The following is a 21,862-nucleotide window of genomic DNA, read 5'->3' as shown; positions in this document are numbered from 1 at the left end:
GCCCCATTCCACACGGCTCCACCTGAACCAGCAGCCGCCTTGGGCCTGTGTGGCTGCAGCTGTTGGGCCAAATGCCCCAAAGGGCTCCAGCCGAGCCCATTTCTTTGCTTGTGAAGGAGCGTGAGCCCCGTCTGGTGTGGCCGCGAGCACCAGAAAAAGGTTCTTGCAGCCGCCTTCTCCGTCACCCGCTCCCACCAACAAAGGGGTTTGCAGCCAGGCCGTTCAGACAATCTTCCTTTAATACAAAGTCAATATATCTACATACACAGTGGTGTGAAAACCACTTACTGATTCAGTTTGAAATAACAGTGTGAAAGCAACAGCACTTTGCTCTCATACAAAGGAAAAAACCTCCCCCCTCCCCCCGACTCATTTTGCTGCAACATACTTAGAAATTTGGGCAACTTTTACACAAATAAGAAGTAAAATATTGGAGAAGCCTTTTGTGTTTGTTTTTTTTTTCAGTTAAAGACAGGAAACAGATCGTTGTGGGGTTTTCTGGGTCGCACTCGATGGCCGTGATTACCCCTTCTAGAAAATAAAACCAGGAGCAGTCCCAGGCAAGCGGTGCCGGGGCAGCGCGGTGTTGCCAACGCGAGGAAACGTGGCACCAACGCTCCCAAGAGCGTTTCACCCACAACCCGGCGCACGGACAGACCGCGGCCGTCACCACCATCCACCTTTGGTGGTACAAACGTGCGCGCTGATGTGCGGCATCACCGTCTGTCTGTCCGTCCGTCCGCAGTCACGGTAAGACACTGGTTTATTTGACCTGCGGGAGGGGTCGGTGCAGCCCCCGCTCCCACCCTCCCAACCACGATATGTCTGCGATTTAAACCAAAAGAACCCAAAAGAAGATCCAGAAAGGACGTTTTGTTCTTCCATGAGCAAGTTCAACCTTTTAAATGGTAGAAAAGCAATATGTAGAAGTAGCAATTTGCACTGCATTTTTATATATCACAGCCATTACACGTAACATTTCTACAGTGAAAAAATAGACTGTCTTTGAACATAATATGAACAAATAAGCAAATTTTTCTTTTAAATTCATTGACTGATATTCTTTGTCTTTTTTTTTTCTTAAAAAAAGGAAAAAATACACTATTTAAAAAAAAAAAAAAAGGTAATGTCACTTGTTACAGTTACATCGATACTTTAAAGAAAGCCACTCACAGTATTTGCCATCGGACGCATCTGACTCGGTCTCTCCCGTTCTCTCTCCAGCCCGGGCGCGGTGGCGGCTGCGCCGGCGGCCTCGGACGGTCCTGAGAGTCTCTGGCTGGTTACTGGCAATACATTTCTTATGGGCGCTGCTCGGGCTCCGTTTGGAGCGTGGGGGCACAGCTGCTTGCAAAGAGGGGGCGTGAGTGTGCAAAGAGAAGGGGAAGGGGCCGCGTGTCCTCACGAGGGTCCCACGCTGCTCAAATGAACCCTTGGGGCTGGGTGTGCTGGAAAGGGGGAGCAGCGGCCCTCCCTGTGCCTGTCCCGGTGCGGGGGGCACAGCACACGGCCAGGGCTCTAGAATTCGAAATATCCTAAAAAATCAAGTTTGGAATTAGAAGAAATGAGGAATGTTGCAAGTATTCAAACCGTGAGCTTAAAGCCTCTCCCATGTTACAAGGTGCCTGTGAGCCCAGGACCATCCCCGTGCTGACACTGAGCTTATTAAGACTCCAGCCTGAACTCCTGACCCTCCCTTTGCCTACGTGGTGAGATTTAATTCCTTGTTGTATCTTTTACAGAACACCTTCAATTCTGCAAGTGACTTCCTTTAAAGACTGCCAACTATATTAGTAAATAAACTGAACTCTAATGATGTAACCAAAGTCGGTTTCCTTCCCTTCTCCAGCGGTAACGTTTCGCAAGGTGTGGTTTTTTAAGCTTTTGGATCCGTTTCTCCGTGTCCATTCGTCCTGCCGAGCGAACACCACTTGAGGTAACGAGAGCAGTTCAGCACCTGGAGCCGCAGCCTCCGAGCTGCGTCTGCGCGGCCACTGACGCGATGAGTCCTCCAAGGGGTGTTCCTTCCCGTCCTTCCCCTGCTCCCCAATGCATTGTCCGGATGAAAAGGTACTTCTGATTTCAGTTTTGTTAAGTTCAAACGCTCCTCCCGGGTCAAAAGAGGCCTTCCAGGACTTAAGTGGTTGGTAGAGTCTGCACAACGATGGCTTTTTATGTTGCATAGTGATCAAAACTTCCCAGATACTCCAGAGCTGCCTGGTAACAGAACTGGTATTCGTCCTGTGAACGGGAAAGGGAATCAAGGTCAGAGACTTGAAATGGCTCTTCAGGCTCCGTCCCTTTGCTGGTCGTGCAGCTCTTGGACACCCATCACACAAACCCTCCCGCTCTGGGGCTGCAGGTGAGTCTCCCCACTCCAAGCTGTGGAGGGGGGAAGAACCAGGGCTGCCAGACTGGGATTCAACCTTTAAGAGGCTTTATAGCAAGGGGATTTACTTTTTCAATGATTATTAATTATTAGTTAAGGCTTTGCTAGTGGTTAAAAGGGCAAAAAGTATCTCTTGGGCCAGGACGAGGCTGCAGCCGTGGTGCTTTGCCCTCTGAACTCTACCCTGGTCCCCTTACCTCTGTTTGCACCATGGCAGGTCGTTGTGTTCGCAGCATCTTCACCGTCTGGAAAATATCTACAACCCCCTCGTAGCGCATCCTTTCCAGGACGATGCTCAAGGTGATGAACACTCCGGTCCTGCCCACGCCAGCACTGCGGGAATAGGCGGGGGGGGGAAAAGGAAACTCTGTGTTAGTGTGTTCAAATGTTTTCCTGAATGCTGAGGTTATGGGGGGTTGAGCTGTGTCTTATGAACATTAGAATGGGAGAGAGTCAGTTCTGCAGGAGGAAGGAATTAAATTGGCATAGTGTGTGACCCTTTGAGCAGTGGTACACAGCATTCTGGGTGAAACTTCTTACTAATATGGAACACTAAGCTATTAAATTAAAAAACTGGAAAAACGCACAATCCTCTCCTGGCCAGGGGGAGGGAGGTGCAGTTCCTTCTGCAGCAAACACAACCCAGCAGTGCCAGAGCTGCAGGACGGTAAAAGTCTGGTAAAAACCACTTCACAGAATCCCAGAATGTCAGGGGTTTGAAGGGCCCTGGAAAGCTCATCCAGGTCAATCCCCCCATGGAGCAGGAACACCCAGATGAGGTGACACAGGAAGGTGTCCAGGCGGGTTGGAATGTCTGCACAGAAGGAGACTCCACAGCCCCCCTGGGCAGCCTGGGCCAGGCTCTGCCACCCTCACCCCAAACAAGTTTCTTCTCATATTTAAATGGAACCTCCTGTGTTCCAGTTTGCACCCATTGCCCCTTGTCCTGTCACTGGTTGTCACCCAGAAGAGCCTGGCTCCATCCTCCTGACACTCCCCCTTTCCATCTTGATCCCCAGGAATGAGTCCCCCCTCAGTGTCCTCTTGTCCAGCTCCAGAGCCCCAGCTCCCTCAGCCTTTCCTCACACGGGAGATGCTCCACTCCCTGCAGCATCTTGGTGGCTGCGCTGGACTCTCTGCAGCAGTTCCCTGTCCTGCTGGAACTGAGGGGCCACAACTGGACACAAGATTCCAGGTGTGGTCTCCCCAGGGCAGAGCAGAGGGGCAGGAGAACCTCTCTGACCTACTGACCACCCCCTTCTAACCCACCCCAGGTCCCATTGGCTTCCTGGGCACAAGGGCCCAGTGCTGGCTCCTGCTCACCCCTGTGGTACCTCCCTCCTGCAGGGTATCAGTGTGTGCCTTCCCCCTTCACACACCCCCAAGCAATCTGCCTGCAAGGAGGGAGGAACCTGCAGGAGATGTTTGCATTGGGGTGCACGTACCTGCAGTGCACAGAGATTGGGCCGTCCTGGCCGAACTGCTCCTTGGTCTTATGTACCTGGCCGATGAAATCGATAAAACCTTCTCCTGATTTTGGCACCCCTTGTTCTGGCCAGTCGGTGAACTGGAACTGACGGACAGTTCGTGACTGACCATCCTGGGGGGGGGGGGAAAAGGGAACATTTAAAACAATGGAAATACATAACATTTTGTATCTCTACAATGATGAAGCTGTTGCAGTTGACGGTTTGGGGCTCGGCAGGTGACACGGCAAGGGCTGCACAGATGGCCCGCTGAGCACAGGAACAGCCAAGGGGAGGTGATGGCCTCTCCATCAATCTTGAGGAGGAGTTGCTGCAGTGTCAGAATTACAGCTGACAGGACGATAAATCTTGTTCTACCAGGACTGATGAGGCATCCTCCCCCTCAACCTTGCCAATAGAATTATCAGCTTCTACAATAATGGCAGCCTCAAAAGCAAAGGACTCTAATTTGAGAGCTACATTTGCTAAATAAATTTCAGAAGGTACCATGTTCCCTCAGAGGAGAAATCTGACATTAAATCTAAGAGTATTTGCGTGACTGTGCCCCTTTGAATACAAGTAATGGTGGCTCCTCCTAAAGCCCGAGGCCAAGGGCACATTTTCTGCAGGGTGCAGAGCATCCTCTGCTGTTTCCTTAGCGGGCTGGGGAGATGCTATTTTCTGCTTTTATCTCAAATAAGCTGCAAGTAAAACCAAAAGCTTGGTACATCTCTAACAAAGTGACTCACTACTGTGATTAGTGAGGAGCAGAGGTTAGAAAACTACTTTCAAGTTGTAAGATGAGATATTTAAGTGCAATCTGTTTGTATTCTGGTCCTCAGCACAGCCGAGCTCTCCTCCCCTGATAATCCCAGACTTTCACAAAGTGTTTATGCCTCCGTATTTCTTACAGGAGCCAAAATATAAGAATTGTAGAATCATTTTGGTTAGAAAAGCCCCTCAAGATGATGGAGTCCAACCATAACCCAGCCCGTGTCCTGAGAACCTCGTGTCCGTCTGTCCAGCCCTCCAGGGATGGTGACTCCAGCACTGCCCTGGGCAGCCTGTTCCAATGCCCCACAGCCCTTTGGGGAAGAAATTGTTCCCCAGATCCAACCTCAACCTCCCCTGGCGCAACTTGAGGCCGTTTCCTCTCATCCTGTGCTTCCCTGTCCCCAGGCACCAAACTCCCCAGCCCACCCCCAGCTATAAACCAACCCTTGTGCAGGACTCACCCTGGCGTCGGTGACCTTGAACTCCCGCAGGATGTACTGAGGCATGTTGTATTCCGCCATGGGATCCACGACGAAGTACTGGTACCGGGCAGAGCGCTCCGCTGGCCAGTACTGGTGGCACTTTTCCTGCCGAGGGGGGAGAAAAGTCCCCGTCAGCCCTCGTGCCGGGGTCCCCCCCGCGCTCCTCCTCGGCGCACACTCACCCGCCCCATCTCGCGAAGCTTGGTCAGCATGACGACGATGGTGGAGTTGTTCTCCCACAGCATCCGCCAGAAATCCTCGGTGGTCTCGGCCAGCGGCCCCTGCGTGGCGATGTACGCCTTCTGCTGCCTGCGGGAACAGGGGCACAGCACCCCAGAGTGTCAGGGGTTGAAGGGCCCTGGAAAGCTCATCCAGTGCAATCCCCCATGGAGCAGGAACACCCAGCTGAGGTGACACAGGAAGGTGTCCAGGCGGGTTGGAATGTCTGCAGAGAAGGAGACTCCACAACCCCCTGGGCAGCCTGGGCCAGGCTCTGAAGCTTTTGGAAATGCAGGTGAAGGTTGGAGAGCAGGGGAACAAATGGAAATGCTGGGGAAGGAGGAGACCAGTGCAAGGGCAAACAGGGCATGAGGGCTCTCTGGTGCTAATGGTTAAAAAAGAAAGCCAGTGGTGAAGCTTTCTCTAAATACCACTCCAAGGAGCAAATCCAGATGAACAGGATGCCCTGTATAGAACAAGGGATAACATGCTGGATTCCTGGAACTAGAATCCATGTTTTCTGGGCCTGAGGAGCACCAAGAATGGAACTGCCAGGCCTGGAGATGCCCAGAGCACGGTGCACGTGCCCAGGGCTGCTCTGTCCCCGGCTTTGCTGCCGGGCTCTGCGCACACCAGGACGGCGGCAGCTGGAGCCCGTGGCACCGATCACCGGGGAAAGCTGTCAGAACAACCACAGCCCCACATCACTAATGGCATCATAAAAACCTAATCTGTTTTTAGAAACCTCCCGATGGCAAAAATCCACCCCTCACTGGCACGCTGCGTTTAGGACCTGCAGCTGGAGAAGGGTTTAGTTTGTTTCGGGGTGTAAGACATTTAAGACTATAGAGAATAAAGCTTCTCATGAGGCTGCAGGAGCACTGCAAGGGGGAATTTCCCTGCGGCACAGCCAGGTCAGGGGACAGAACAGCCCTAGTCCGACCCTTAGTACTTCTGCACCCCAGCCTCACGCACAGAAACTTCTGGCAGCGAGGGGCCGCGTACCGGTAGCCGTCGATGAAGCTGGCGTTGATGTAGTCAGAGCCCTCCACGCCGCGGATGGGCTGCAGGCAGACCCGCGTGGTCTCGTACGGCATGATGTTCACCAGGCGGTTCTTGAACTTGTTGCACGGGAGGTTGGCGCTGATGAACCGGGAGGTGTGGGCTTTGGAGTTGGCGAGTCGCTGAAGGCAAAAGCAGAGTCACAACCGGCTGTTCGCCTTTATTTTTGGTGGCTTCAGCCCTACACCGGCCCACTTAACTTGCCCTCCATTCCACCACATTATTCTACCTCTTTGTTTTTGTGGTGGGTAAGGACAGAGTTTGAGACTTTCTCCCCAGCAAAACTTTCAAAGAAATAATAATAAAAAAACCTTAAAACCCCAATCTAAAGGGTGAGCAAATTCAATCTGGATTTGAAATGACCAGACGAGCCTCCCGCAGCGGCAGGTAGTTCATCTCCCCTGGGAACCGCAGTAGAAGTCAGAAAAGCAATTACTTCTCTAACGTGGAACCAAAAAGTTCCATCAGCCGTCTGAAGGCACCCTGTGTGCTTCGTGTGAGCAGCAGCACCACAGAGCTCCCCTGAGCCTGCCCAGCGACCACCGTCCCCGCTCCAGCATCCCCCGTTACCTTGAACTCCAGCTCCATGCCCGTCACGTGCTCCCCGACCTCAATCTGCGCCAGTTTCTGGATGTAGGTGTAGAGGTTCCGCGCGGGCACCTCCGTGTTGCCGCACGCGACGGCCTCGAGCAAGGCATCGTGGATAAAGCTGTACTGGTCCTCTGTCTGTACCATGTAGTTGCGCTGTGACCTCATGAGGGTGACGTGCCCGTAAATATCCACCGTCTTCTCGTGTTTTATCCTCTCGAGCATGGCGTCGATCACGATGAAGCAGCCGGTCCGGCCAACGCCCGCACTGGAAGGAAAAGGGGGAAAAACAATGAAGCGATGGACTGTTCTGGGATGGGCTATCCAGCTGTTCCGTGGATTTTGTTGTATGATAAGAACGTGCCCAGTTGAGCTGGTGCTGGTGGGTGCTGCTGCTCGCTCGCCTCAGCACGCTGCTCTTCATCATGTGGCTCTGGGGCAGTTGTGCAGCGTGCAGGGGACGGGGTGACCCCAAATGTCACCGGCACTGCAGTGTGTGAGCACTGTGCTGCACCAGGGCCACAAAGTCTGCACGGGAACCTAAAAATCCGCTTCTCTGAACCCCACCTGGGCCACAACAGCAGGAAACGAACCGGCAGACGGAAAGGTCCCTCATGTCTGTACTCGGGCTTAGCTTTGTTCAGCTCAGTTTAGCAAAAACCTGCCCAAAGCTGCCCCCGGAGCTGTGCCCGTTGTCCCTCCACACCGATCTGCCCCACCGCTCCTGTGTTTCTCATGTGCCATCCCGGGACAGGAGCTCTCACAGTTCTGACAGTTCCCGGTAGGGGCTCCAGGCTTGAACAAAGGGCCAGCATGATCTGAGGGCTTAAAAAGCACATTTAATCACTCAGATCTTTCAGCAGCTGAGAAACTACTGATGTTGTAATGAGTAACATGCGTCACCTCTTTTCCTAAATGTTTTTGTGCACTGAAGTAACATCAAACTTGCGTGTAATGGCATTTGTGAATCAGCAGGGCTCTGCGGGTCTGTGCATTTGCTGCTGCTAATAAAGGGTTTCCTTTTACTATTCCAGTGCAGTCCCTTTTTTCATAAAGCCCCCTTGATCTCTGTTAATTAGACTGCCTAACACCTGAACCAAGCAGGTGACTGGAGCTTTGGCAAGAATTTAGCAGCTGATCTGGGAGCCGCTTCCTGCACGTTGTGAGCTGACAGGTCTCTTTATTCATTTTCTGAGAGGTGCGCGATAATTGCCATCTGCAAGGTTAGCGATAAGTTGCCCACTTACAAAGACTGTTTGAATGGCATCCTCTAGGAGAGGCAGGATTAGCTTCCCCCGCAGCCTGTACAATTCAGATGTCTTTCCTCGGCGCCCAGGAACCTGCGGGCTCCTCCTCACCCTCCCGAGGAACACGGGGATTTATCTCGGTTGAGGCTGCAAGCGTTCCTCCTTGGGTTGTAAATTGAATTAGGGAACGCTACCTGCCCATGGGGGCCTTCAGTCGTTATCAGAAGAGCTGCAGCACTCAAAAAAAAACCCCTTTCAATCACTGTCAGCTCTCCCTTTGACAGCGGAGGCAGCTCTGCCTCCCAAACACCTGGTGTGGCAACACCGAGCAGCTTCCCCGGTCACTCTCAACCTCCCTCCTTCCCCACGGTGACAAGAACAACGCGACACAGACCCAACACCAGGACCGCGCGGGGCACCTCCTGTTCCTAACAAGGTCTGAAGACCAAACTACTGCAAACTAAACCACTCGTCACCTGAGGAAATTCAATGCTCAAGGAAAACCCCAAGTACCCTCCTCAGATGGCTCAGGGCCTCACAAGGAGACCGTGCCCATCTCCCAGGTGCAAATCAACGTCCTACCAAAATTCTGCCCTCCCCAGATGGCCCCACGCAAGGTTAGGTGAGGGAAATCGGTACCTGCAGTGCACCACGATGGGACCAGCGTCAGGGGGGTTGCAGGTTTTCACCCGTCTCAGAAAAGCCAGGAAGGGGGTGGGGTACTCGGGCACCCCGTGGTCAGGCCAGGCTGTGAACTGGAACTGGCGGACCTCCCGCTTCTCGCTGGAGCCGTTCTGCAGAGGCAAAGTGCACCAAGAGTCAGGGCGGGCACCAGGACCCTGCCCGGCTGTGTACGGAGAGCATCTGCAGCCCACGGCCGGGGAAGAAACGGGAGACAGCTCACCTTGTGGAGGGAGAACGTGCGAACGCAGAATGTGGCCAACTCTATGGTATCGAGTAACGTCACTTGAATCATTCCATAGGTGTCTGTACCTCGGCCCGGCCAGTACTGGTCACACTTTATCTGGAAAACAGGAGGCATCGCTCAGCGCTGGCACAAACCCTACACTGCACGGAGCACCATCACGTTGGTTGGAAAAGCCCCTCAAGATGATGGAGTCCAACCATAACCCACCCCAGCACTGCCCCATGTCCTGAGAATCTCATGTCCGTCTGTCCAGCCCTCCAGGGATGCTGACTCCAGCACTGCCCTGGGCAGCCTGTTCCAATGCCCCACAGCCCTTTGGGGAAGAAATTGTTCCCCAGATCCAACCTCAACCTCCCCTGGCGCAACTTGAGGCCGTTTCCTCTGGTCCTATGAGGGGAAACTCATTCCAGAAGTGTCCTGATGTTGTTACAGGTGACACCGGGCAGGTCACCGAGGGGAGGGAAGGCACAAGAAATGTCTTTCCAGAGCACCACGACTGGACAGACCCGGCATGAAAAGCTCCTACTGACTAAGCACAGGCTTTGATGCACCACATCAATCATGTGGACAACAGACTGGAATGATCCCCAAGATTAGAGTGGATGTACTGGGGCTTGTTAAACAAGAGAACCGAGTGTGAAAATTGCCACATGATTAACTCCCAGACAGCCCTACAAAGCATGCGGCGGGCTTGAGTGTCCTCTTCTCTTGGAGTTGCAAAGGAGGCTCCAGCTTGCCAGGCTGAATGGTTTGTTTTTTTAAAAATGCAACGAATCACTGAACTTTCAGGGTGCTGGCAACACAGGCACAAATCCCCCCCGACATTGCTGTGGGCTGCGGATCAAAGGGATTTGCTGTTCCCCAACCCCACCCTCCAATCCCCCAGGATTATGACTAACTCGTCATCCCTCTCATGCATCTTACCCGTGATTTCTCCTCCAGCTTAGTCATCATCACAATAGTAGCCGATCGCTGCTCCCACACCATCCGCCAAAAGTCTCCGAAGGTCTCCGGCAGAGGCCCCTGCGTGGCGATGTAGGCGTTCTGCTTCCGATAGCCGTCGATGTAGTTGGCGTTGATGTAATCGCTGCCCACAATTCCTGTGTTAAACCAGCAAAAGTGAGTTAGTGACTTGAGCAGGACTTTGGGGAGCTGGAAGCACGAGGAGATCTTTGCAGGGATGTTGGTAGAGAGAATTCCCCTGCAAAAACACCGCAGCCTTCATGGCTTGGTGGGTTGGAGTCCCAGCTGGGAGATCAGGAGCTTTCCATGTTGTTCCCAGCGGAAGCTCCTGCCTCGAAGGTTCTGCAGTGCAGGGAGACAAATAACTTCTTGCCAAAGATATTAGAGACCAACTATTAAAGCCTGGAAACCATGATATTCTCACTGCTGTTGCTAAGAGGAGCAGAAGTCCTGGCCTAGGACTGGTCTTAAATAGGACAAAAACGAGTCCTTGTCTCAGAACGCCCAGTCTGGGCAGCAAACGCACCTGCTTGATGCACAGCCCAGTCCAGAGCCTAATGTGAGCTACAGCTGGGCAAAGTCAGGGACAACAAACCACGCTTGATTCAGCCAGGAAAGGCTTTGAAATTACAGGCTTTGACTTGCTTTAAATTGTCCAGTGTCATTTTTAGGACTGTTTTTTTTACTATTCACATGCATTCCAGGCTGAGCTGCAGCTGCTTTGCCCGTGTCCTTGCTCGAGGGGTTGGGTACGAGTGGCAGGAGGTGCTGCCAGAGTGAAGAGCAGGATTGGGACACGGCAGGAGGAAACTGCTCTGAGTTAAACGGACACCGGCAAGCGCTGCCGTTCAGGTTCAGCTTTAGAGACCCTCCGGATTGGAACGGAGGATCCGCCTGTGCGGTGAGCTGGCCTGTTTTAATGCTGGCAGGTTCTGCTAACCTGTGATTAACTCGGTACCCAACGCTTAACCCGTGTCTTGAGGGGGAGCCACGGGTGGGAGCGGCACCCCCATGAAATTGGGTCGCTGCTCCTCATCCTGCTGCAGCCGCCGCTGCTCCCGCTGGCGCGAGCGATCCAGGCTGAATTGCCTGCCAGTCCTCAAGGGTACTCGGTAATTTCAGCTGCTGGTAGAAATGGCTTTTGATTAAATTTCTGGAGGGTTCCCTGCCCCCATTCCTTCCCAATCTGAAATTTCGGGAGGGGAGGTGGCTGCGCTGGGCAGGAACGTGATCAAGGCTGAGCTTCTGGAATTAATCGCCTCTCCAGCCCCCTCGGGTCCGCTCGGTAATTTGCAATGGTGGCCGTGAGCTCCTGCAATGTTCCGTGGTGTGACAGGCCCGGTTACAGAGAAGTCACGGAATTAAAGCCACTGCTTCTTCCTGACCAAGCCGGCGGTGACAATGTGCAGCCTTGACAAATCCCGACTTAAAACAAAGAGAAAGCAACAACTCTTTCCTCTAAGTCTTTTCATCTTTCAGCCCTCAGCACAAAATACAGCCTGGTAGGAAGGAACACACCAGCCAGGACAGCTCAGAACCTCTCAGAGGCTTGAAAATTAAACCTTGGCCCGTCATACTTGCCCTGTGGGTCCCTCACGATGCCACTGCCCACATCCAGCCCCGTGTTCCTGCGTCCCCAAGAGCTGCCATCAGCGCCAAGTGTCCTTCATTCCTATCCCTGTGCTCTTCTCTTTCCCCTTGAATGACGAGGCAACTTTTTAAAGACTTTGTTTTCCTTGGCTTATACAATATTAATCTCGGAAGAAAACCAAGCCAGAACATAGTCATCTTCCCAATGAGAAATGTTTAAAATCCTCCAACAGCGGACAAGACCGATCCAGATTCATGCAGATTTTGGCAAGTCACCGCAATCCGCTGTCACCCCAAACAGCTCTTCCCCTTCCCCACTTCCTGAGTTACCCAGCATTAGATTATTCTGGCAATTCCCTTGTCACGAAAGCTGCTGAATTGACCTCTACGTTCCCCAGGGGGTTATTAGGACACCCCATATCCTCTCTGCTCAGATGATCAGCTCTTAGCAATGCAAGACCGGCTTTAAATGCTTTATCCGTACAGCACAGCCCGAGATGACGGAACTCAAATGTTATCTTGGCAGCGGCAAGCAAAGCAGGTGCCCTGTTAAACTCCATCTCCTCTCCACTAAAAGCCCCTCTTACCCCGGCGTGCGCCAGAGCAATTCTGTCAAGAGCCACGGGTTGTGAAATTCAATGTAAATTTTCTGACTGCACCATCGCTCCCGTAAGAAGCTCAGGAAACAATTTGTGACCTACCAGTCTAACACTAACCTCTTCTTATTCTCAGCTTTTCAGGGGCCAGGAATGCAGCAAGAGCTGCATATCAAGTAATCTTTGCATCTGTACAACTCAGCAGCCACATCTTTGCTACGCTGCCGACACTCACATATGTACAATTAGCCCTGCACTCACTTCTCATTCATGTGCCGTACAGAAACACTGCACAGCCATCGCCACCCGTTCCTGCTCCATCTAAAGCACCATGTGGGCTGAATTCTTCCTGTTAGTCAGAAATATATCGAGTGGGGATCTCCAAGTAAAGGGAACACAGTTTCTTGATAAACCGGCCCTTGAAATGAGAGATGGCAGCTCTGGGGAATATGTCAGTCACCAGAATGTAATGAATGCCTGGTTTACAGAGCAACCTCCTGCCCGCTGAACTCCCAGGGAGATGCTACAGAAGAATATAAAGAGAGGGCAGCAGGGAAGGGAGGAGAGCACACGCAATGTGCTTCCCTGCAGCAGCACAAACACGTAGGAGTCGCGATCGCGGTACCTTCGATGGGCAGGAGGATGACGCGCGAGTGGTCGTAGGCGATGACGTTGGCGTAGCGGTTCTTGGGCTTGTTCACTTCGAGGTTGGAGTGTTCCCAGGTGAACTGCTGGCCAGGGTCGATGGACTGCAGGAATCAGGAAACGGAAGAGTCAGACAGGAGAAAAAGCAGCAAATCAAGCTCTGAACACCCTGTAGGCCAGATCATGGCTCCGAAGAGCCAGCTCAGGATCGCAGCGTTCAGTTTGCTTCTCTCCAGAGCCGATCTTTGCTGTGGAAAAGCCCCAGCCCAGCGGCACAGGGTGCTCGGGTCCCATCTCCCTCAGCCCCAAGCGGTATCCATGATAATTCCCCCTCGGGCACGATGCAGCACGACCCGGTAGCAAAAGCATCAGCGCAATTCCAGGCTGCAGCACAGAGGCCTCGGATCGTGCTCCTGCCGGGGCTGCGCTGCGTTAGTTACAGCCTGACACTGATAAATGGCTGCAATTGGGAGAGAACAGCAGCAACAATCACATCGGGATGTATTTATGAAATGATGAAGAGGCTAAATCTGCACATGGTTAAACTAAACGATTAAGAAGACATAAATATACCAGTGTCTCAGTGAGGACTAATACCTGGAGAAGAAGATATTGAAGCTGGGACAAGGTTTATAACCACGTGTGAGATGAAACACCAGGGAGGGGACGGGGCTGCCCATGAAGAGCAGGGACAGCGTCGCTTGGGACACAAGGGCTCTGTGTGAGGGTCTCCTGGTGCCAAGAGGGGGGAAGACCAGGGGAGTCTGGCAAAGAAGGACCCTGACCCTACAAACTGAATTAATGCACCTTTTTCCTAGAAGGGAGGAATAAAAAACCCCAATGAAATGCTCTGGAGAGAAAAACCCTCTCTGCCTGTCCTGCTGATTTATGCCAGGTTTGGTGGTTGTGGTTTTTTATTCTCTAAAGTCCAGCTGTCCCAGATATGGAAATTAGGTTAATTACGTTTACCTTTAAATCCTCAGCCGGAGAATTAAATAAAACAAGGGCTTAATTCCTTCATCATTTCGCAGAGCCCTAGGGGTTTGCCTCAATTGGAGGCTTGGCAGGAGCGTGCCGAGTTGTGTTTCTCGCTGTCCCCTCTCCCTGCGTGTTCCTGGCCGCTGGGGACACGGTCCCGCGCGCGCCTGCCTGGGTCTGTCCCTTTGAGCTCGGTCCTCGCCCGTCACCCTGTGCCAACCCCGGAGCTCAGCGCCGCTGGTTGTGGCAACGTTGGTCCAAAACCACCCGCCACAAACGTCCTCTCGCCGCGGAGCATTTCAAACTAATGGGTATTTATACTGTTGTAATGTGTCTGTTTGCTCTCTATCCCTCTAATCTCGCCTCGCGTTCATTTCATTAGCGATGTTTGTTTAGCCCTGGCTCTCCCGCTAGAGGAGGTTGTGCTGGAACCAAGCCAGGGCACTTGGGATATTACATTATGCAAATCAGTCTTGGAAATCTGGATAGAGCATATTAACGGGCTCCCGCTCCCCCCGTGCGCCGGTGAGAGACCCCAGCACGGCAAAGGCGCCTTCTCCAGCACGCAGCCCCCTCCGCGGAGAGAACACAGCCCTTTGTTCAGAAACTAGCCCCTGCAAACAGAACTAAGCATCCGGACTAGTTATTAGTCAAAAAAACCCTAATCGGGGCATTTTATGTCTTTGGACAGCGACGACAACAACAAAGGAATCAGTGGTATGTTCAATCTGCACTGGGGTTTAAGCAGCGCTGGCGCAGCCACGACGCTGTTTGTGCAAGGAGCTGGTTTGTGCAAGCGCACGGCCCTTCCCCGCACGGTGACAAGGACCCTGGGCCACGTGTCGGTGGTAACAGGGGGGATATGACGCTTTTCTCCTTCCCTCCCTGCGCCAGGACTGGCCTGACCCGGCAGGTGGGAATGTCACAGTCTGGGACGGTGATTTGCAATGCAAGTCCCGCAGTCACAGCTGGTCACCCGCACAAGCCCCTTTGAGTAACCAGAAATGAGCAGGAAGGAGAAAAAAACAGCACAAAACCCCCAGACAAGCCAAGCCAAGCACAAATCATCCTGTTTTCTCCGCTTTAGCTCCGTGGCCACAGATCCCGTCAGCTGGGGAGGACTTACCGCTCCTCTCGCCCAACGTCAGCGGAATAAAACTGCGTATCCTGTTCCTCAGCTCGGTCCTCTCCGTGTCCACGAGAAAGACACAGAGCACCCCAGACACCTCCCCATCCCCGGCCCATCTGTGCGGAGCCGCGTCCCCCTTCCCAACGGAGCTCAGACCCTGCCAGGACAGGGCCAGCTCAGGGACCTGCCTCATTTTTATGATCTGGAACTGAACCCAGCAAAGCGCTGGGCAAAACGACTTAACTTCCAATTCATAAATAGCTTTTTTAAGATTTCAACTAACCAGATCGTTAAAATGAGGGCCTGTCTGAATTCCCTGATTCGCTCTGCGAACCCATGCACGGCACTCGCTCTTGCTCATACCTCATACTCTTGGGACAATTTCAGGTTATCATTAGCTTTGAGATGCTCTGTGTGTTCAGCCAGCTCGGAAACGGGGATTGGAGGGTGGCTGAGCATACCTAAAAGACAAGACAGCAGGAGAAGAAGCTCGGTTAATCATAACTAAAATTCACAACCGTTGCACATTTTATAAGAAAGAAGAAACAGGAAAAGAACAAAAAATTACAATGTAAGATCTGCAATGAAAGTAGGGAGGTTAGAAGAGAAGAATTCAGGGCTCGAAATTGTGTCCTTGGAAGTAAAAAATAAAATCAAGGAAATTAAATTAAAAAAACACCAAAACAACAAACGGTAAAATGAGAGTGTTCCCGTGATGGCCCCATTTTCAATGTGTAAATCGGAGCGGAACAAAAAGGAAAATCCAAAGAGCAGATGCGTGTTAGCGATTCCAATAGTGGACTTAAAATGAGCAAATGCTGCCAGAGGAACCTACGCAGCAAATGTGACAGCACCCGCAATGATCGGAACCCAAGCCCAACGCAAAAGAAGGGAAGGGGCAGGGATGCGGCCGACCTGGCGATGGGGCAGGGAATGCAGATGGGGCAGCAGGGGAGGCTTTTCGGGAATTGTTCTTTTTGGTTCGGTGAGCTCAGGTTGGATCCCACTGTTCCCAGGGTGCGACCGGGACGGGAACGTCGGGCACGGGCTCCTCTCCCTGCTCGGGACGGGGTGACGGCTCCGTCCTCGCCCTCCTGCGGCCGGGCTGCCCGACCCCTCGCAGCTCTTGGGGACGTCGTCACCTTTTGTGATGGGAGAGGCGGAATAAACCCTCTTGCCCCTTCTCAGTCTGGGGGACTGAGGAACAGTTGCTGCAGAGACTGACGCCTCGCGACCCTGGTTTAGCTGCTGCCCTCGTAATTCTTGTATCGGGGCAGCAGATCTGCCAGGGAACAGACTCTGAGACGTACTGGAGGGCCACGCTGCATCGGACTGGTCAGACTGGGGGCACATCACAGCCACGAACAGGGCTGAGCAGCGAAGGCACGTTCAGTTTTGTCTGATTTGCACGTCCTGCTCTGAGATGGGCAGCGGGAGCTCTGGAAGGAGCAGGGACCTGCCCGTCCCACCATCTCAAACAGCTACGCTGCAAATCCAGGCGGAAAAGCGCTCCGTGCTTTGCTCATCTGCATTGGATGATGTCTTTCCAAAGGCTTCCCATGCTGTCTGCCAGCCGATCCCGCTCCAAACGGCAGGGGACAGGCAGGGACGGCAGCACGGCGACAACCCCGGGCGGTGTCCCCAATGAGAAGGACGGGAGTGGAGGAGAGATGGAAGCCAGGGAGAATTTCGAGCCCCGTGGGTGTTGGTGTGTGACGAAGCAGCGGCGGTGGCAGAAGCATGGTCAGATACTCTGAAAACTCAGCACAGAGATGGCAAAGCAAGCATGACATCCTCAGTTTTACAGTGACTTCTAGAGAGATGCCGCCTCCCCCAGGCCTGGGGACAGGACGGGTCTGTCACAGAGCCCGGGTTTAACCACCGCTCCAACAGGTTTCTCCTAAGCTAACTAGATATCTGTTTTCAGCACAAGGAAGTCTGGCTGAAAATAGGACGGGGAGGGCGGGACAGACCAAAAAAGCTCAAAAAATAACCCCAAGTGTTCTGGAGGCCGTGCTGGCTCTGCTCTAGGCTGCTGGGATCGGGGCAGAAAGGTTTTCGCAGTTCGGGGAGGAAAAGGTCAGTGTCTCACTGTCCTGGAGCCCATCGCACCCAGAGAGGGATTTCTCCTTCATCCATCCCAGTGCCACAGCACCAGATGCTGACTGGGGGCACTGGGGGGAACTGGTTGTCTCTCCGCCCAAGTGGGATGGAGATGCCTGATATCAGGGACCAAACACTTCTAATGTCTGTCCTTCTGCCTCTGAAAGCAAGGGCTGAATATACCCTGAGCTGCAGCGGAACAGCAAAGCTCAGCCCCACTCAGAACAACTCCTGGCAACTCAGTGAAGCTGTTTGCAGATCTCTGTGGTCACCCCCTCACCGATCGGCGTCCCCTGCGCTGGATGAGCTTGGGCAGCTGCTCCCACCTGATTCTGCTGCAAAAACCTCAAGTGTGCTTAGAAACACAGTGTGACCAGTGAAACCCCAAACGATGAGCACGTAGGTTAAAAGGAAAAAAAATAAACTGTCAGAAAACCCAGTAATAACAAGAAAATAAAAATGGTAGATCCTCTTTGGCTTAGAAGTCATGGAGCAACGTGTGTCACGCCCTCTGAGCAACTGGGCCGCGTGGGAAAGGCCCACTGTGCCAATCTGGAACGAGAAATCCCGTTTCCCTTGAAGGCATTTCACAAGTTGCCTTCAGAAAAGCTCCATGAAAAATCCTCAGCATGACTGGCTCCTGAAAACCAGCTCTGTCCCTTCGCTGGGAACATCCGTCCCCGTCCCCAACCGCTGTGAACAGACACACGGGAACTCGCCTTGTTCTGCTGCTGCTAAAGACACAAATCCCCTCGTCGGATCGATTTCTAGGGCTCTTTATAATAAAAGAAGACCAGAAACCTCTACAGTGATAAACACTTTCCTGGTCACAATGCCAAGTGCATCAGGGTTCCCATTAGGATCCAGGAGGAGTTTGATATTAAATGAACCAGGAGCGGCGCTTCCCAGCTGCTGCATCAGCTCCAGCAGCTTCTCTTTTGTTGGTTTTAATTCAATAACTCTCTTATTTTTTAAGACACAAAGGCAAATGGCTCATGGGTTCCTATGCCCAGCAGCCTCCAGGGCGGCCGAGGTTCGGCCAAGGCGTGAAAACCACACAAACCCGCTCTGTTCCAACAAGGGGGTGGAGAGGAGGTGGCAGGTGGAACAGGGACACTATTGCCAGGAATATTCAATACTAAAGAGAGTGATATTTGGATGAAACTATTCAGAAAAACGTCCTGGCCCCCGCATCTCCGAGCCACAAGCAGCATCTGTGACTCTTCACATTTGTCAGCTGAAACCTCACATCTAAAAGAAAGAAATCAAACCCAAAACCCACCCAGCAAAGCTGGGATCTTGGCTTCTAATGGGGATGAAGTCCTTTAGAGCCAGTCTCATCTAACATTTCAATCACTTGAATCTCTCTAATCTTATCACAAAAGACTTGATTCTCTGTGCGCCAGCCAACTCGCCAGAAACGTCACCCTCAACATCTGTTCCATGGGCCAGAGCCCATTTTCTCCCTGCGGAACGGCGGCGGCTGGATGGCACTCGGCACAAACCCGGGCGTGCAGGACGATGGAGAAGCCTCTGGTCCTTGTGCTCCTGGAACGAGTCGCTGCCAAGGACCAGACACCTGCCCCGGGTGGGAAACAGCCCTTTGTCCTTCATCTGGCACGAAACGGTGCTGAGGAGCGAGGGGCCCGTCAGCTCCTTCTCTCTTTCCCCCACATTACGAAGCGATGAACACAAAACACGCACACACACGACGCTCGCACACCGCTGCACAAAAGATGGCTTTCTGCCCAGCAATAAATACGAGGGACATTTAGCCAAGCTCCAGAAATGAAACGTCTTTGACAACAAGGAGAAAAGGAAGCCTTGAAACCCAGGGCTTTTCTTCAGGGACAGCAAAAGAGACGCAGAAGGACGGACAGTGTCCCACGCTGCTAGCGGGGCTCTATTCTGCTGCTACCCCTGTCTCGCAAAGGCCTGGTGGTGTATTTGATACTGTAAAACTGGAAGCGCAGTTCAGACAAACAGATGGCACAGAAAAGGGATGAGATGGGCAAACGCTGCGGGAATACAGAGAATTCGGAAAAATAAACCAAAAGAAACCAAAAAAAAAGGGAAAAGAAAAAGCAGGAACGAAACAGAATTGGAAAGGAAAGCGACAGAAGAGGAAAAAAATAATAATAATAATAATGGGAGGGGAAAAATGAAACCAACAGGAACAAAAACACACAGGAACTAACTTTCCAAGTCAAACTCAGGGTCACTGAGAGGGCTGCTCAGACCAGAATCTGCAGAAAACAGTAAAAAATGAATAAATAAAATATACACTTCTTTTAAAAATTTCATGCTAATAAAGAAACGAAAACCAACATAAATCTAAAGAGGAAAAGAAAGTTATTTTTTGTGCCAATTAAGCTAGGACAGGTTGTCTCCCCTCTCTGAGATGCTCACGCACTGGCCCGTTCCCAGGTCCCCCCCTGTTTTGCTCCTGGGGACACGAGACTCTGCTTGCTGGACCTGGGTCATCTGGCTGGAGAAGAACCTCCGGGTCCTCTTCTAGACCACCGTATATTGCACTCAATTGGCTTTAATTCAGACAGCACCTATGGAGTCTTCCCAGAGAAATACAAACTGCTGCTGGGCTACACTTGGGGCCACTCGGATCATCTCAAATGCCTTCAGACTCTCCTGCAAAAGCAGCACTAAGAGCTGATTTAGGGACCCCAGTGCTGCTGAACTGCTCTGCATTCACCCCTGCACGCTGGACGGAACCCGCTGTACCCCTCAGCTGAGACTCAATCGTTGCTAAGCCTGGGCTGGTTGTTCCTAACTCTTTTTGATATGAAACCCTCGCTTGGTGCTGCCTTTGTGCCTCCCCAAAGATCCCTGCCAGCCTCACCCTGAGAGAACTCAGACAACACTAAGGACGGGACTGGGATGGGAAACAGGAGCTGCAGAAACATTACTAACAAGCACAAAACAGCAAAACAATACAAACAAACTGAAAACAACAGCCAGCCCCCAAAAAGCACAATAAATTCCCTTCCAAACCCTCAAGCAGCAGGGGCTGGGAGGCAGAGGCGGGTACCAGCGCGCAGGCACCGTCAGCATCGCTGCGTGAGGACGGGCCCGTCTGGGCGGCGTGGAGGTGCCATGCGGGCAGCTGGGACATGCACGGCCGTGGGGACACGCGTGGAGGGGACGGAGGGCGCACGGAGCCTCCGTTTGCAGCGCCAAGCCGGGAGGTGCTGCCTCGTCTGCGCCGAGCGACGCGCTGCTCTCCCCGCTCGGCACGGGGCAGGGCTGGCTCTGCACAGGAGCCTTTTGGCACGGATGCGGAAAGCAGCAGCTGCAGAGGTGGACAGCCTGCCCCGCTGCTCCTCCAGCGCCCCGGGATCTCCAGCGCCAGGCACGGCAGCAGCGCCGCTCTGGCAAGCTCGGCAGCTGTGTACTTAGCCCAGAATGCACCAATTTAGCCGGACAGCCAGGAAAACCCTCCTCGCTGATGGGCAGAGCCTGCGCAAAGTCCCCGAGGTTTCCCGGCAGGTTTCCTTCAGCAGTCTCGCTTAGCAAAGACCGGGCTTTGAGGCTCCTTAGGCGCAGCGTAGCTCAGCGCCAGGGCTCAGCGCGGCAGCGGCTCCGGCAGGCGGGAGGGGGCTGAGGAAAGGGCAGCTGCTCTGCTCCTGCCTGCCCGGGAGAAAGGCCGGTTTGCAGCCGGTTACCTGGAGTTTGGAAGTTGATGCGCCTCATTTCCACAGGATCCTTCGGGTGGTGAGGGGTGATTTCGGCGTTGTTCAGGAGGCATTTTGTCCGCGGCTCTGAATCTTTCCTTTTGCTTAAAAAAACAACAAAGAAACAAAAAAGACAAAGTGTCTTTAGCTTATGAGCTTTTAATCTTTCCAGCTACTCAGGCACATTCAGACCCAAGCATGGTTCCCTCCAAAATCAGGGCCAGATGCAGCCGAGGGTGTAAACTGCACAAAATGCATCAGAAAAGGGATGGGGCTTGGGAAGTTTTGTCAGTGCTGTATCTTGGATGGGTTTACAATGGCTCAGCAGCTTTTAGACATTCTAGAAGTGTCCCCTTGTCACAGCGAGGAGCGGTGCTGCGATCTCGCACCTCCGAGCCGCCACTCAACCCTGCAGAGCAATGCAAGCGCAAAGCCGGCCAAGCCATTTTCAGCCTGAAAGAACCAGAGCCAACAGAATCATTTGGAAAAGTACAGAATCTCCTGACCATGACCTTGGACATAAAATACGAGATAGCTCTGCTGGCTTGCTTAGGAGCTCACAGTGCCTGGCGGCAGACAGAGAAGTCAGAGCAGCGGTTTTCAATCTTTTTTGAGCCGCAGAACCCTAAAAATCCGGGTTCAAAAACCAGTGTGGCCACATCCTCTCCCATCCCAGCTGTGCCTGCTGAGATCTGTCTCACCTCCTTGCCAGAGCTGAAGCCCGCTCCAACCTGCCAGCTGAGCTGCACATCTAAGTGCTTCCTAATATATGTTGCTCAGGAGCGGTTAGGTGAGCTGAGGCAGTTGAAAAGTCTTTGCTGACCTGGCTCATTCTCCTTGAAAAGAATTTGGAAGCAAAGCCCAGTGGTGATCTGAAGACGGGACAACCCCTGGTGAGGGAACAGGGAGAAGTTGCTGGGGGCAGAACTTCTCCGGTGGGCAGGGAACGTGCACCCACACCCCGAGGTTTGCGGATACTGTCCCTGCCCTTCCAGCAAGATGGCTCTAGAGCTC

General features: G+C 52.8%; 1 protein-coding gene across 9 annotated transcripts in view; it reads right to left on the bottom strand.

Annotated features, from left to right (window-relative positions):
• Positions 1-227: 227 nt before the first annotated feature.
• The window catches only part of PTPRS (protein tyrosine phosphatase receptor type S), a 150,104-nt gene continuing 128,469 nt past the window's right edge, over positions 228-21,862 (bottom strand). For 7 of the 9 annotated variants that reach the window (XM_082072273.1, XM_082072266.1, XM_082072271.1 and 4 more), the window contains 14 exons: positions 20,840-20,952; positions 19,358-19,405; positions 15,420-15,517; positions 12,930-13,053; positions 10,080-10,255; positions 9,132-9,251; positions 8,867-9,021; positions 6,963-7,248; positions 6,336-6,514; positions 5,294-5,420; positions 5,091-5,216; positions 3,835-3,989; positions 2,587-2,722; positions 228-2,241 (listed from right to left, as the gene is read on the bottom strand). In XM_082072273.1, the coding sequence (XP_081928399.1) occupies positions 2,173-2,241; positions 2,587-2,722; positions 3,835-3,989; positions 5,091-5,216; positions 5,294-5,420; positions 6,336-6,514; positions 6,963-7,248; positions 8,867-9,021; positions 9,132-9,251; positions 10,080-10,255; positions 12,930-13,053; positions 15,420-15,517; positions 19,358-19,405; positions 20,840-20,952 (1,912 nt within the window). In that variant the 3' untranslated portion in view covers positions 228-2,172. The remainder of the gene's footprint in view (positions 2,242-2,586; positions 2,723-3,834; positions 3,990-5,090; positions 5,217-5,293; positions 5,421-6,335; positions 6,515-6,962; positions 7,249-8,866; positions 9,022-9,131; positions 9,252-10,079; positions 10,256-12,929; positions 13,054-15,419; positions 15,518-19,357; positions 19,406-20,839; positions 20,953-21,862) is intronic. The other 2 variants (XM_082072270.1, XM_082072274.1) reach the window with 1 other exon arrangement.

The sequence above is a fragment of the Streptopelia decaocto genome (genome assembly GCF_964273445.1).
Source record: "Streptopelia decaocto genome assembly, chromosome: 24".
NCBI lineage: Eukaryota > Metazoa > Chordata > Aves > Columbiformes > Columbidae > Streptopelia > Streptopelia decaocto.
The sequence above is the reverse complement of the archived record's forward strand: the minus strand, read 5'-3'. Positions and strand labels throughout refer to the sequence as shown.